Source organism: Squalius cephalus (assembly GCF_949319135.1).
Source record: "Squalius cephalus genome assembly, chromosome: 23".
In the NCBI taxonomy this organism is placed as follows: Eukaryota; Metazoa; Chordata; class Actinopteri; order Cypriniformes; family Leuciscidae; genus Squalius; species Squalius cephalus.
The window spans coordinates 6,693,362-6,705,639 of NC_137144.1; the positions used below are offsets into that span (position 1 = coordinate 6,693,362).

The 12,278-nt window shown below is 36.7% G+C and overlaps 1 protein-coding gene across 6 annotated transcripts in view; it reads right to left on the reverse strand.

The window, feature by feature from the left end:
* kif21a (kinesin family member 21A) overlaps nucleotides 1–12,278 on the reverse strand; it is a 69,823-nt gene that overhangs the window by 28,713 nt on the left and 28,832 nt on the right. For 4 of the 6 annotated variants that reach the window (XM_079859582.1, XM_079859585.1, XM_079859581.1 and 1 more), the window contains exons 11-15: nucleotides 10,521–10,730; nucleotides 3,759–3,821; nucleotides 1,524–1,608; nucleotides 1,320–1,434; nucleotides 845–1,033 (exon numbers count right to left, since the gene is read on the reverse strand). In XM_079859582.1, the coding sequence (XP_079715708.1) occupies nucleotides 845–1,033; nucleotides 1,320–1,434; nucleotides 1,524–1,608; nucleotides 3,759–3,821; nucleotides 10,521–10,730 (662 nt within the window). The remainder of the gene's footprint in view (nucleotides 1–844; nucleotides 1,034–1,319; nucleotides 1,435–1,523; nucleotides 1,609–3,758; nucleotides 3,822–10,520; nucleotides 10,731–12,278) is intronic. The other 2 variants (XM_079859584.1, XM_079859583.1) reach the window with 1 other exon arrangement.

A 12,278-nucleotide genomic window follows, 5' to 3' on the forward strand; every position in this document is an offset into this window, starting at 1 on the left:
ATTAATGACTTTTTTATGGCCAATGTGTGAACAGCTTGTAACGAAACTTAACAAAGAGACCTTCCCCGACACCGTAGGTCCTCTATGAAAGCCTGTAGACTGACTCAGGCCAGTTTCACTAGGAAAATCAAATTGATTTGACAGTTTCACACACTCCCAAGAGCATCTCTTCCGAAACGAATGCTTGTACAATGTTCAGGTTAATGCCGAAAGAGCTGTAATGTCAGTGTCATGCAAAGAAAAGGGATTCATTCAAACTATAGTCTCACATAGCTAGATCTATACAGTCTCAAACATGCTTTATATTCAAACTATCATAACAGTGTAAATTGAATGACCTCATCTGTCGGCATGATGCTGGTGAATCGCAAACATTCACATCATTATGATCAGATGCTTTCTTAACTGCTGTTTTCTCACCGCTGGCATTTTTGTTTCGTGTGTTTATTTTGTACATATTCATCAGCAGCGCGGACGGCGTCGGGATGTTCGTTAGCAGTACATCGCTGTAAAGGTATTTTTAACTTCTTTTTATTTCTAAGCGAAGAGCGAAAAAGAACTTTGCCATCAGCATATCAGGGCCTTGAATCACGTTCAGTCTCTTGTACAATACAAGCAATAAGTTGCTGACTGCAGTTCACTTAACGGCCACCGGTGTCGCTAATATCAAGGGTTTCTGAACTCTACATAGAGCCCCTTTAATGTATGTATCTGGCCTTATTGTGAATGACTCATCAATGCATGTTGTTCCAAAGAAGAAAAAAGTTTGTGCTTTTCATAATCTGTCATTAAACTTGAATGACTGAAAGTAAGAACTTTACCTATTACTTATTTTTCAACGTACCCATGTTCTGCAGCACGCGGTCTCGCTCCACCTGTGTGTCTCTGATTTTGCACTGCAGCATCATGAGTTTCTGTTCATACTGTTGTTTGAGTGTGTGTAGACGTCTCTGACTGTTCTCAAGCTCATCGATCAGCTTCTGCTTGATGGCGATCTCACAGGTGATGTTGGCCAGATCTGCCTGGAAGTCCTCTGGTCAACGCAACAATAATGAATAAAAAAATTCAATAAGTTTACATACAGATAACTATTAAACAGACAATATCTTTACATGAAATATTAATAATTCACATTATATATGTGCTACATAATATTATTTAAAAAAATACCAATATTTTATTTGTACGTCATTACTTTAAAACGAATAGAATTTGCATACTGAAATACTGTTTGTGTCCTAATATTTTTATTATGACGCTTTAAGGGTGTTTTAAAAAATGTGTTAAACAGTCATTTGTTTTACAGTAAACATCAGTACCCTTCTCATCCAGTTCAGAGTCAGACTCATCAGAGCTTTCCTCAGCATCCATTTCCTCTTCCTCAACTTCCTCATCATCTTCCTCTCCATCCCCCTCCTCACGGTCACTGGCCTCCTATGGGAAACAATTTCATATCAAAGACTGAATGATGAGCTCCAGCCTTAAAATATGTTCTGATAGGGCAAGAGGACTGTCAATCATACCATCTCTGGCTCCTGATTGGTCGATTCTAACTGCTCTCTCTCGCTAATCTTCTGTTCGCCATCAAGCGTTTCATCTTTGTTGGCACTGCAGGGGGAAATCAAAACTAGAAATTAAAAATCTATTTTGTAAAAACACCTTTTTTTTTTAAATATGCAGCATAGGTTATCTGAAACAAAACAGAAAACAGACAATTAGGGGGGAAGGAAAGAAAACATGGCATTATGATGGAGATGATGCAACAGAAAAGTTAAATGGTTTGAAATGGTTAAATGGCTCTTTTGAAAAAATTGGCAATTCATAACTTCCTCTCTAGTTCACCCAGACTATTAAAACATCTGATTCAGAAATCTTCATGGTATGATGTCACACTGACAGCATGAGCTAATTTGCATATGCTCGTCCACATTCACATTTCAACACTTACTCAGAAAATTGACCCGCCCTGATGAACGACACTGTGAACTATTAGTGAAAACTTTTAAAAAGCACTTTTGGTTATTGAAATAAAGCTAAAATATAATAGAGATATTAAATGAAAGCTTCAGGGCAACTTCACACTACAGATCATGCGGCGATAACATCAAACAGGTTTGAAAATATTGCGAGCCTATGACTGTTCGAGACCGGCTCAGATCACGTCACTGACCTGCTCATACTTGAGCACCGATTTGGCCGTGATCCAGGGTTTCTGTCACAGACTTTGGAAAACAGCAAAATCCAGGCGAAGGTCGTGTAGTGTGAGCTTCCCTTAAAGGGTTACTTTTAAATCAAATCTGTCATTAATTACTGTACTTCATGTCGTTCCAAACCCATTAAGACTTGTTCATCTCCGGTACACAAATGAAGATATCTTTAATGAAATCTGAGCAAGTATTGACAGCCTACGCAACTACCACTTTGACGCTTCAAAAAGTTCATAAAGAGATCATAAAACGAATCCATATGAATTAAGCAGTTTAGTCAAAAAAATGTTAAGAGACTAGATCGCTTTTTATGATGAACAGATTTGATTTAGGCTTTTATTCACATATAAACATTGATCAGATTCAGAGAACATAAACAGCAGCTCAACCATAAATGAACCAATGAACCTCATTGGTTCTTGCTGAAGCTCAAACGTGATGCGTAACACAAGAATGAACCTCATTGGTTCTTGCTGAAGCTCAACCGTGATGCGTAACACAAGAATGAACCTCATTGGTTCTTGCTGATGCTCAAACGTAATGCGTAACACAAGAATGAACCTCATTAGTTCTTGCTGAAGCTCAAACGTGATGCGTAACACAAGAATGAACCTCATTGGTTCTTGCTGATGCTCAAATGTGATGCGTAACACAATAATGAACCTCATTGGTTCTTGCTGACGCTCTAACGTGATGCGTAACACAAGAATGAACCTCATTGGTTCTCGCAAGTCAAGCGAACATGCAAATACATCATTTGTATTCCGAAGACTCTTACGGGTTTGGAACGACATGAGGGTGAGTAAATCATGACAGAATTTTCATTTTTGGGTGAACTATCCCTTTAAATTGAAGTTCTAAAATGACTAAAACTTAAAGGTGCAGTATGTAATATTGACAGCTAGAGGTTGAATTTGGTACTGCAGTCCAATTTACAAATATTGGAGAATATTTTATGGTATTTTTATGCTTTAGTACAGTCAGATTACATACAACACCTTTAATATAAAATAAATTAAATATTAACAGAAATATTAAAAACAAACAAAACAAAAAAAAAGCAAAAGCAAAATTACTAAAAATAAAATTAAAACCAAAACTTAAAAAACTTAAAATAAAAGCTACTTAAGTAATAAAAACTATTCCATAAAAATAATAATAAAGTAACAATTAAAACAGAGGTTATTTACATACAGGTACAGCAGCAAAATGCCTGTTGTAAGGTTCAGATAGAAGGTGGAAAATGATCAAAAAACTAAATTCTCAGTGTTTATGGTGAAAGACTGAAGAAAACATCATGGAAATGTTGAAATGTCACCGGGACATGCTCTTAACAGGTTTCGTGAGATTCACCCATTACTTTGAATTACTTTTTTTTTACCCAAATTCACTTTAAAGTACATGAATGAAGTATACACATTTTCTGGGCTGTTCTCCAAGACTGGAAACTACCTGCCTGAAAGACAATCAAAATTTAAAGGTTGCAAGCAGAGACGGAACACAGGGGGTTATGGTTAATTATAGAGGGGAAAGAGAGACACAGGGACAAACCTGTCTTCCTCCACCTCTTCCTCCTCATCCTCCTCTCTCTTGTCACCCAGCAGCTGCTGGAGTCTTCAGCGGTCAGAGGTCAGAGGTGAAGGGTTAAAGAGAAGAAACGAGGAGCATAGAGAGAGACAGATAGGGAGGGTACGGTACAGACATTAGTAAAGACGTTGTTGATTACATGCAAACGTTCATTGTGGATAAGAACGCTTCTATATGATGATTTTATCTATATCAAGGATATCATGGCTGATATAATATCTCTCTAGGTTTATTTTGTTCACTGTCCCCCCTCCCCCCAGTTTTAAGTTTAGTCTTCTGTAAACCTTTGAACCATTTATTTGAGAGAAATATAACAGAAATATAATATAATATATATATATATATATATATATATATATATATATATATATATATATATATATATATATTATATATATATATATATATATATATATATATATACAGACCCTTTCCAAAAAAATTTTATATCATGGAAAAGTTTATTTATTTCCATAATTCCATTCAAAACGTTAAACTTCCATTGATTATAGATTCAGGGCCCACAACTTAAAAGATTTCAAGTATTTAGTTGTTTATTTGTACATAATTTGGGCTTCCAGCTCATAAAACCCACGAAAACAGGATTTCAAAAAATTAGAATATTACATGAAATCACACAGTAATTACACAGTGATACCATGGTCATTGAACCAGGTTTTGGTTCTTTTGGCAGTGTGGGCCGGTGCAAATCCTGCTGGAAAATGAAGGAAGCATGAAGTGCTCTGAAAATGTCCTGGTAGACGGCTGCGTTGACTCTGGATTTAATAAAGCACAGTGGACCAAAGTCCACCCTTTTCTGATGAGAGCAAATTTTGCATCTCATTTGGAAACCAAGGTCCCAGAGTCTGGAGGAAGAATGGAGAGGCACACAATCCAAGATGCTTGAAGTCCAGTGTGAAGTTTCCACAGTCTGTGTTGGTTTGGGGAGCCATGTCATCGGCTGGTGTTGGTCCACTGTGCTGTCCACTCAACGCAGCCGTCTACCAGGACATTTTCAGAGCACTTCATGCTTCCTTCAGCAGACAAGCTTTATGGAGATGCTGACTTCATTTTCCAGCAGGATTTGCACCTGCCCACACTGCCAAAATAACCAAAACCTGGTTCAATGACCATGGTATCACTGTGTAATTACTGTGTGATTTCATGTAATATTCTAATTTTTTGAAATCCTGTCTTCGTGGGTTTTATGAGCTGGAAGCCCAAATTATGTACAAATAAACAACTAAATACTTGAAATCGTTTAAGTTGTGGGCCCTGAATCTATAATCTATGGAAGTTTAATGTTTTGAATGGAATTATGGAAATAAATAAACTTTTCCATGATATTCAAATTTTTTGGAAAGGATCTGTATATAGTGCTTGACATTAACTATTTTGCTCAAAAGTCACTGTGGCTAGTGGTTTTCTAAAGTTACTAGCCACAATTATTTTTTATACTAGTCACAAATATTTTAAATATTATCTCATAATTTGGCAGCAGGTATATTAGGCTGATGTTACTTTCAAGGAGTCACAACTTGAGAAATCGAATTTTCCTTGAGCTTTTGACATATAAGAGGTCATTATACCATTAGAATATCCTGTAAGTTTCAGAACTGAAAACTTCCATGTTAGTCCAAAAACAGCTTTTATTGTAACCAAGCCCAGAGAACGACTTGTTGTGGAATGTGCCTTAGACACCTCTGTAGAAGAAAATCAATGCCTACTTCATCATTGCAACTTTGGCCCTGGCCACTGGTGCGTTAGTGAGATGACGAGGAGAGAAGTAAGATGCAGGATCACTGGACTACACATAACATTACCTTCCAAAGGATCCTAATGCTAGGAATGTGGTTATTTATTTTCTAAAATGTGAATGTCTCAGTTGATCATTGTTTGTTTGTTCGGTACATTTCACAGTGAATTTTTTGGTAAATCAGTCGCAATTTCGGCGCAGGCTTTGCAAACAGACTTTTACTTTAAAAGATATGGACCCGACAGTAATGCAACAACATGTAAATAACCGTGTTAATTCTAATGCCTGATCTGTGATCAGAGATTTCATATATGTAATGAATAATGTATAGACAGATGTTCTTTGTCTATGTGTCAGTAAATCAAACCAGTGACTAAATGGTCAATTTCACATTATTTCTCTGAGTATGATGAAAATAATCTGTTATTTAAACTGTGATTAAATTCTATATATAGAAAGCGATCAAAGAATGCTCCCTTTGCAATCGCTGTAGCTGTCAATCAAACAGCGCGAGTTTATCAGTGACTCTCGCCAAAACTCCCGTTATAATCAAAGAATCTCTTATTTACATATTGTTTGCACTGTTAGTTATGATGAAAGCATTCGTGAGAGTGCAGAAATCAAGTTGAATGACGAGATTCATGCTTCATTCATGACTGCATTCATGCGCTCAACATGTCTGTGATCAGCTACATGCTCATCACTGCAACCTTTCATGTCACAATCTAAATATAATGCTATAGATCTAAATATAATGCTATAGATCTAAATATAATGCTAAAATGAAAAATGTTCATGATTAGTTACCCTTGAGACTGAGAGCTGTAATAGTAAAATGTGCTAAAAGTTTGAGAGAATTCCACATGTAATACTTATTTTATATGCAAAGATGTCAGCCAATCACAGCAGTGGGTGTTTACACTGAAGTCTCACCGCAGACACGCCCCTTCAAACAGAGCGTTCAAATCAGAGGCATAGAAAATCAGCATAGAAAATGGCCTTTTATTTCGAAATTATGATTTTTTTTTAATCATACTAATATTACAGGAACTAACAACCCCAGGAAACATAAAATAATAAAACAATGCCGTTCATGAACCCTTTATTTAATTTAATATTCAACAATAATATTGATCTGCCTGCACTGACACTATTATACAAGAACTGAACTGAGTTGGACTATGATATCACGGATTACTCTGGCTATATATATATATATATATATATATTTTAGTGGTGCACGATATATCGGCCGCCGATATAATATCGGCCGATATGGTCATTTTTTTACACATCGGTATCGTTCCGATGTCAATATATGGCCGATTTGAACAGGCCGATATTTGACGTGTGAAGTTGAAGATGAAGTTGACGTAGAGAACGCGCCTGAGAGAAATACACATTTCATACAGATGACATAAGCAGAGAACAGTCTGTTTTCTTTCGTTTTGAATTGTTCTGTTTAAAAATAGACGTTTCAAGCTTTCTATATATGTCTCAGGTCTGTGAGGCAGGTAGGTTTCGGTTCATTTATGAGATGCGCTCCAGGTTCACGCGCCATCGCCTCCGTGTCCTGATTAAATATTTTCTACTATATTATACTTCTTATTTATTAAATCCAGGCAATTGGTTGATGAAACATTGATCAAAATTAAGATACGATTAATACAAAACGAAATTAAATTTAAAGACAGGCTTTGTGCTTTCTGCTTGAGGTCTCTGTGAAAGTTTTAAAGGAGTTTTTAAGTGCCGCTTTCAGAGCGCTCACGTCCGTAACGGAGAACTGGCCTGTCCGTAACATTGTTAACGCAGTCCAGTGGGACTTGTGTTTTTTTCCTCTTCATGACACATTTTTGACTGATCGTTTTTTGACTCGTAGATATTTGAATATATTGCTTGATATTTGATACCCGTTCGAATTTGATTTTTCTCAAAAGTGACAGCACGTGTGATTTGTGGATTACTGATAAGCGCGAGTGGAGAAACAGGCGTTTATTTATTCATTCTCAGTGTTGAGAAACGTAGCCTTCATGTGTTAGTGTTGAGAAACGTAGCCTTCATGTGTTATTGTGTTAATAATAACTAAAGTAGCCTACCTAATTATGTTACATATTTATTTTGTATGAAAACTAGCGCGTTCGTTACTTATGGATTAAAAAAGTAGGCTACCGTTGTATCAGTGCTGCGCGAGTGCTTCTTGCTTGTTTGTTTTTTTTTCTGTCAAAATGTCAGAAAGCATTTTGTATTATCCATCCGTGTTTTTAAAATTCGTTAAATGACGGACGTTTTACTGTTAACACAGCCCATATGTCGGATTCGTCTTTTAGCCTACTTGTTATTATTTTTAGAATAAGTGATTCGTTATGCTATTATTGGACTCCTGTCTATTCATTGTCAACTGTTTTCTATAAATATGTTTGTATTGGCTAACATTTATTCAGCTAATGCGTGTCCTGTTTAAAATGTGCAATATTCAAACGCAAAGACACGTCACAAGAAGCCCTTTTCTCTGTGGTATTTTTTTTTTTTTTTTTTTACTGTTTTCTAAGGGTTTCTTAATTTTAGACAATTTGACCAGCACACATGCAATGCAATATAATGCATGTGTGTCGTATGTGTGACATATTTTGCTCACATGAAGGTGCCCAATATCAGTCATTTCTAAAGTAAAAAAATGTGTTTTGGAAAATTGCTCTTTATTTGATAATCATTAAAATTTGTTTTCTATACAGAGATATCAACATTGGTAAATATCGGTATCGGCCATAACAGCAATATTAATATCGGTTATCGGTATCGGCCACAATTTTCACATCGGTGCATCACTAATATATATATATATATATATATATATATATTTTTTTTTTTTTTTTTTTTTTTTTTTTTTGGGATGCAACAATACAGTTAGCCCACGGTTCAATACATACTTCGGTTTTTTAACCACGGTTTTCGGTTCGGTTTGGTTCTGATGGCTTGACACATAAGAGTGTTTTTTTGTTATTCTATGCTTAGGTAATAGGAACAGTAAGAGGTTAAGGAGAAAAAAATTACACCGATTTATTGCAATACTCCTTTATTTTACTAAAAAGCTAAAAAAAGTCCACTAGTTCCTAGTGTATTGTATAATATAAAATTAACACTGACATCTCACAGCTGCTGGTAGCCCATGTACAAACTGTATGCTGTATGTATGCTGGAAGGATTCAGCGAGGGACTGTTGTTTTTTGGAGGACTTTATTACCTGCTCTGCTATCCTGCCTTCAGACAGTGATATTGCTGGGTGATGGCACCCAGGATGTGCAGTCATGTTGGAAGTGTTTCCATTTGAGTAGGCTACACGTGTAAAACACTGCTTGCACACAGTCATTTTTTTGTTTACCGTTTTTTCTTACTCGGCATTATACTCAACGGCAAAACCGAAATGTCCCCACACCACGGATTTGAAAGACGCCGGCGCTTCCTCGAACTGTAGCCTCACTTCACCGCCGCTCGCCATGTTAAAGTGTGGAATGATGGTTAAGCGCCCCCTAACTTTAGAGCATAGTGATTGAATATTTACTCGCGGGGAGGAGTTTCCTCATCTCAGCTCGTAGACTTACAGGCACACACAAACAGTCAATTCGGAGAGAAATAAAACGCACATAAATTATTTAAACATAAAACCGAAAAAAACGCCCATCACTGAACTTACTGTGACTTTTTCTTCTGGAAGCAAACTTTGTAGCATTATTTTCCTGTTATCTCTGTAAAGCTGCTTTGATACAATCTGTATTGTAAAAAGCGCTATATGAATAAATGTGACTTGACTCGACTTTAAGACCTGACACACAGATCCATTATACTGTTACACATGCGCTTTCTTTCTCAACTGTTTACGTTCATTTAAAATATAACTGACTGTGTTTATGTGAATACTCGCCAAGGCCGGCATTTTGACTTTATTTAGTGTGTATTTGACTGTTTAAGCGCAATAAGAAGCAGAAAGAAACTCAGTTTTGCACTGAGAGGTGGTTTTAAGTGCTGCACTTTGAGTGCGAGCACAAAATCTGCAGGAATGAGTAAAATGATGCGCAATACCACGCCGAAATTCAAGCCCTGTAACACCAGCAATATATTAATACGGAAAAAAATAAACAAGTGAGTGAGGGGAGGCGGGTTTGTGTGTCGCTGTCGGAGAGATGAGAGAGAGAGAAAGAAATCACTGCTGCAGAAAATGAGTATTGGAAGCGTTTCAGATATTTCTATATATTGCACTTTTTGGTTTATTATTTCAGATGGCTTTTTAAAAGACTACAATTGAAAAGGGCTGTGAAAAGATTAATCGCGATTAATCGCATCCAAAATAAAAGTTTGTGTTTACATAATATATGTGTGTGTATGTGTATAGTTATTTTGTATATATAAATACACACACATGCATGTATATATTTAAGAAAAATGTGTTATTTATATATAAAATATTTACATTTATAATATATAATATAAATTATATATAAATATATACAGTATATAGATGCAAATATTTCTTAAATATATACATGCATGTGTATGTATTTATATATACAAAATAACTATACACATACACACACATATATTATGTAAACACAAACTTTTATTTTGGATGCGATTAATCACGATTAATCTTTTCACAGCCCTAATATATATATATATATCTTGAAAGGAACTTGTGCAAAAAACAACAAAAAAAACATCCATTTCTCTCTGCCATTAGCAGGTGTGGTAAAAGATCCCTGATTACAGTCTATGCGATAATGCCTGATGTAGTAATTACACAGCTGAAAGAACAATACAGCTCACCATGAAACCAGACAAATCCCACAATGTTTTTGTTTCACTCAGCTAGAGTCGAGGGGCAATTATTCATAACACACTCCCTTTCTGCCAGTTACCACGGCAACAGCCCCTCCAGATACCACCTCACACTATGATCGCTCACACCCTTTTATTACCTCTTTTTTTTCTTCTTCTCCTTCCTCTTGAGTTTCTCCAGATCTTTCTTGGCGATCTCAATGATGTCGGTGGTCTCCTGGCTCGGGTCGGCCCCCAGCAGGGCGGGAGAGAATGATCCAGAGGGTCCATAAAACTGAGGGCGGCTGGACACTCGCGTGAGGTTACGCCTCAGGTTCTCATTCACCGCTTCGCTCTCCAGGAGTTTGGCTCTGAAATACACACAAACATTCAGAATACTTATTTTATAGAAAAACTAGTTCTCTTTTTATCTAGCCAGGACGTTGCTATGCAATTGCCATGGTGTTCTGGTTGGTTGCTATGGTGTTTTTAGCAATTCATTTTTCCCATAGGGATTTGTGAAAACCTTTTTGTTAAAGCACTATAAGCCATGAACCAAAACAAGCAGATATGAGGTGAATCATAAAATTACAGACTTGTATATAAAAGCAAAAGAATATCTGAAAATCAGACAAAAAGACAAAGGTACAAGACAGCGTACTTAATGAGGGAAAGAATTACAATCCCATGAAGCATTGCAAACAGCATAATAAAATGAAAAATGGTGAAATGGTTTAAAACGTTCATCACATAAAAGATAAAGCTTAATTTTGTGCTCTGTGACTCATTTTTGTGTTGATTTTTATGTTTTTTTGCATAATTGTCTTGATGGAAGATCCAACCACGGCACATTATAAGATTTTTAGCAGAGCTGGTCAGGAATTGATTTTTGATCTGTTGGTATTTACTAGAATCCATGATGCCATGTCTCTGAACAAGAAGTCCAGGACCTCCAGCAAAAAAAAAAAAAAAAATAGGGACACAACCTTAAAGATCCAGCAGTGTATTTAACCGTGGGCATGAGGTACTTTTTATCCCTGTTTTAAACACTAATTAAAAACAGGTGTTTAAAAAAAAAAAAAAAAAAAAATTATATATATATATATGGCGTTGAAACTGAAACACTGGCCAATATAGCGGAGGTTTCACGCTGATATATGCATTTTCACTGATTTCAGAGTGTGAATGTTGAATTAGCAGAGCAATAGCACAGCTGTACATAAACTACTGAAATCCACACAACATAATAGGAGACATATCAGAGTTCAAAAGAGGACAAATTGTTGTGTGACTCATGTGTGACCAGGACAGCAAGTCCTTGTGGTGTATTGAGAGCTACAGTATCCAGGGTAATGTTGGCGCGCCACCACAAACCACATCCAACGGGAGAAACTGTCGAAGCAAGAGGAAGCTGTCTGAAAGGAATGTAACCCGGATTGTATCCAAACAACATGAAACACAGCTGCCCAACTCACTGCAGAATTAAATCCTCCTGTTTCCACCAAAACTGTTTGTCAGGAGCTCCAGAATCAACATTCATGGTCGGGCTGCTATAGACAAATTAAAGTGATGCTGGGTGACGTCACTTCTTGTTGACACAAAGTATTGTCAAACAAAACTGAGGCTAGCTCGACCCTCCCTCCTCCTCATCCGCACACTAACCCCCCAAACCCCACCCCAAATTCTTCTTGTCAGTTATTGGCTGGAACAGTTTGTGTTTCGTGGTGCGGGTTAGCCCAGTTTGTTTTTGTAGCCGTTTGTGGAGCCTGTAGTGTCTGCAGAGACCGCGTTTTTCTATAGTGTGTTCAGGGGACAGGCAGCTAGCGGATAGTGAGGAGATGTTTGCTGTATGTGACAAAAAATGTTTGGCCTAAAAAGCGCGTGACATCGCTTAGAGCACCTTTAACTAAACAATCAAA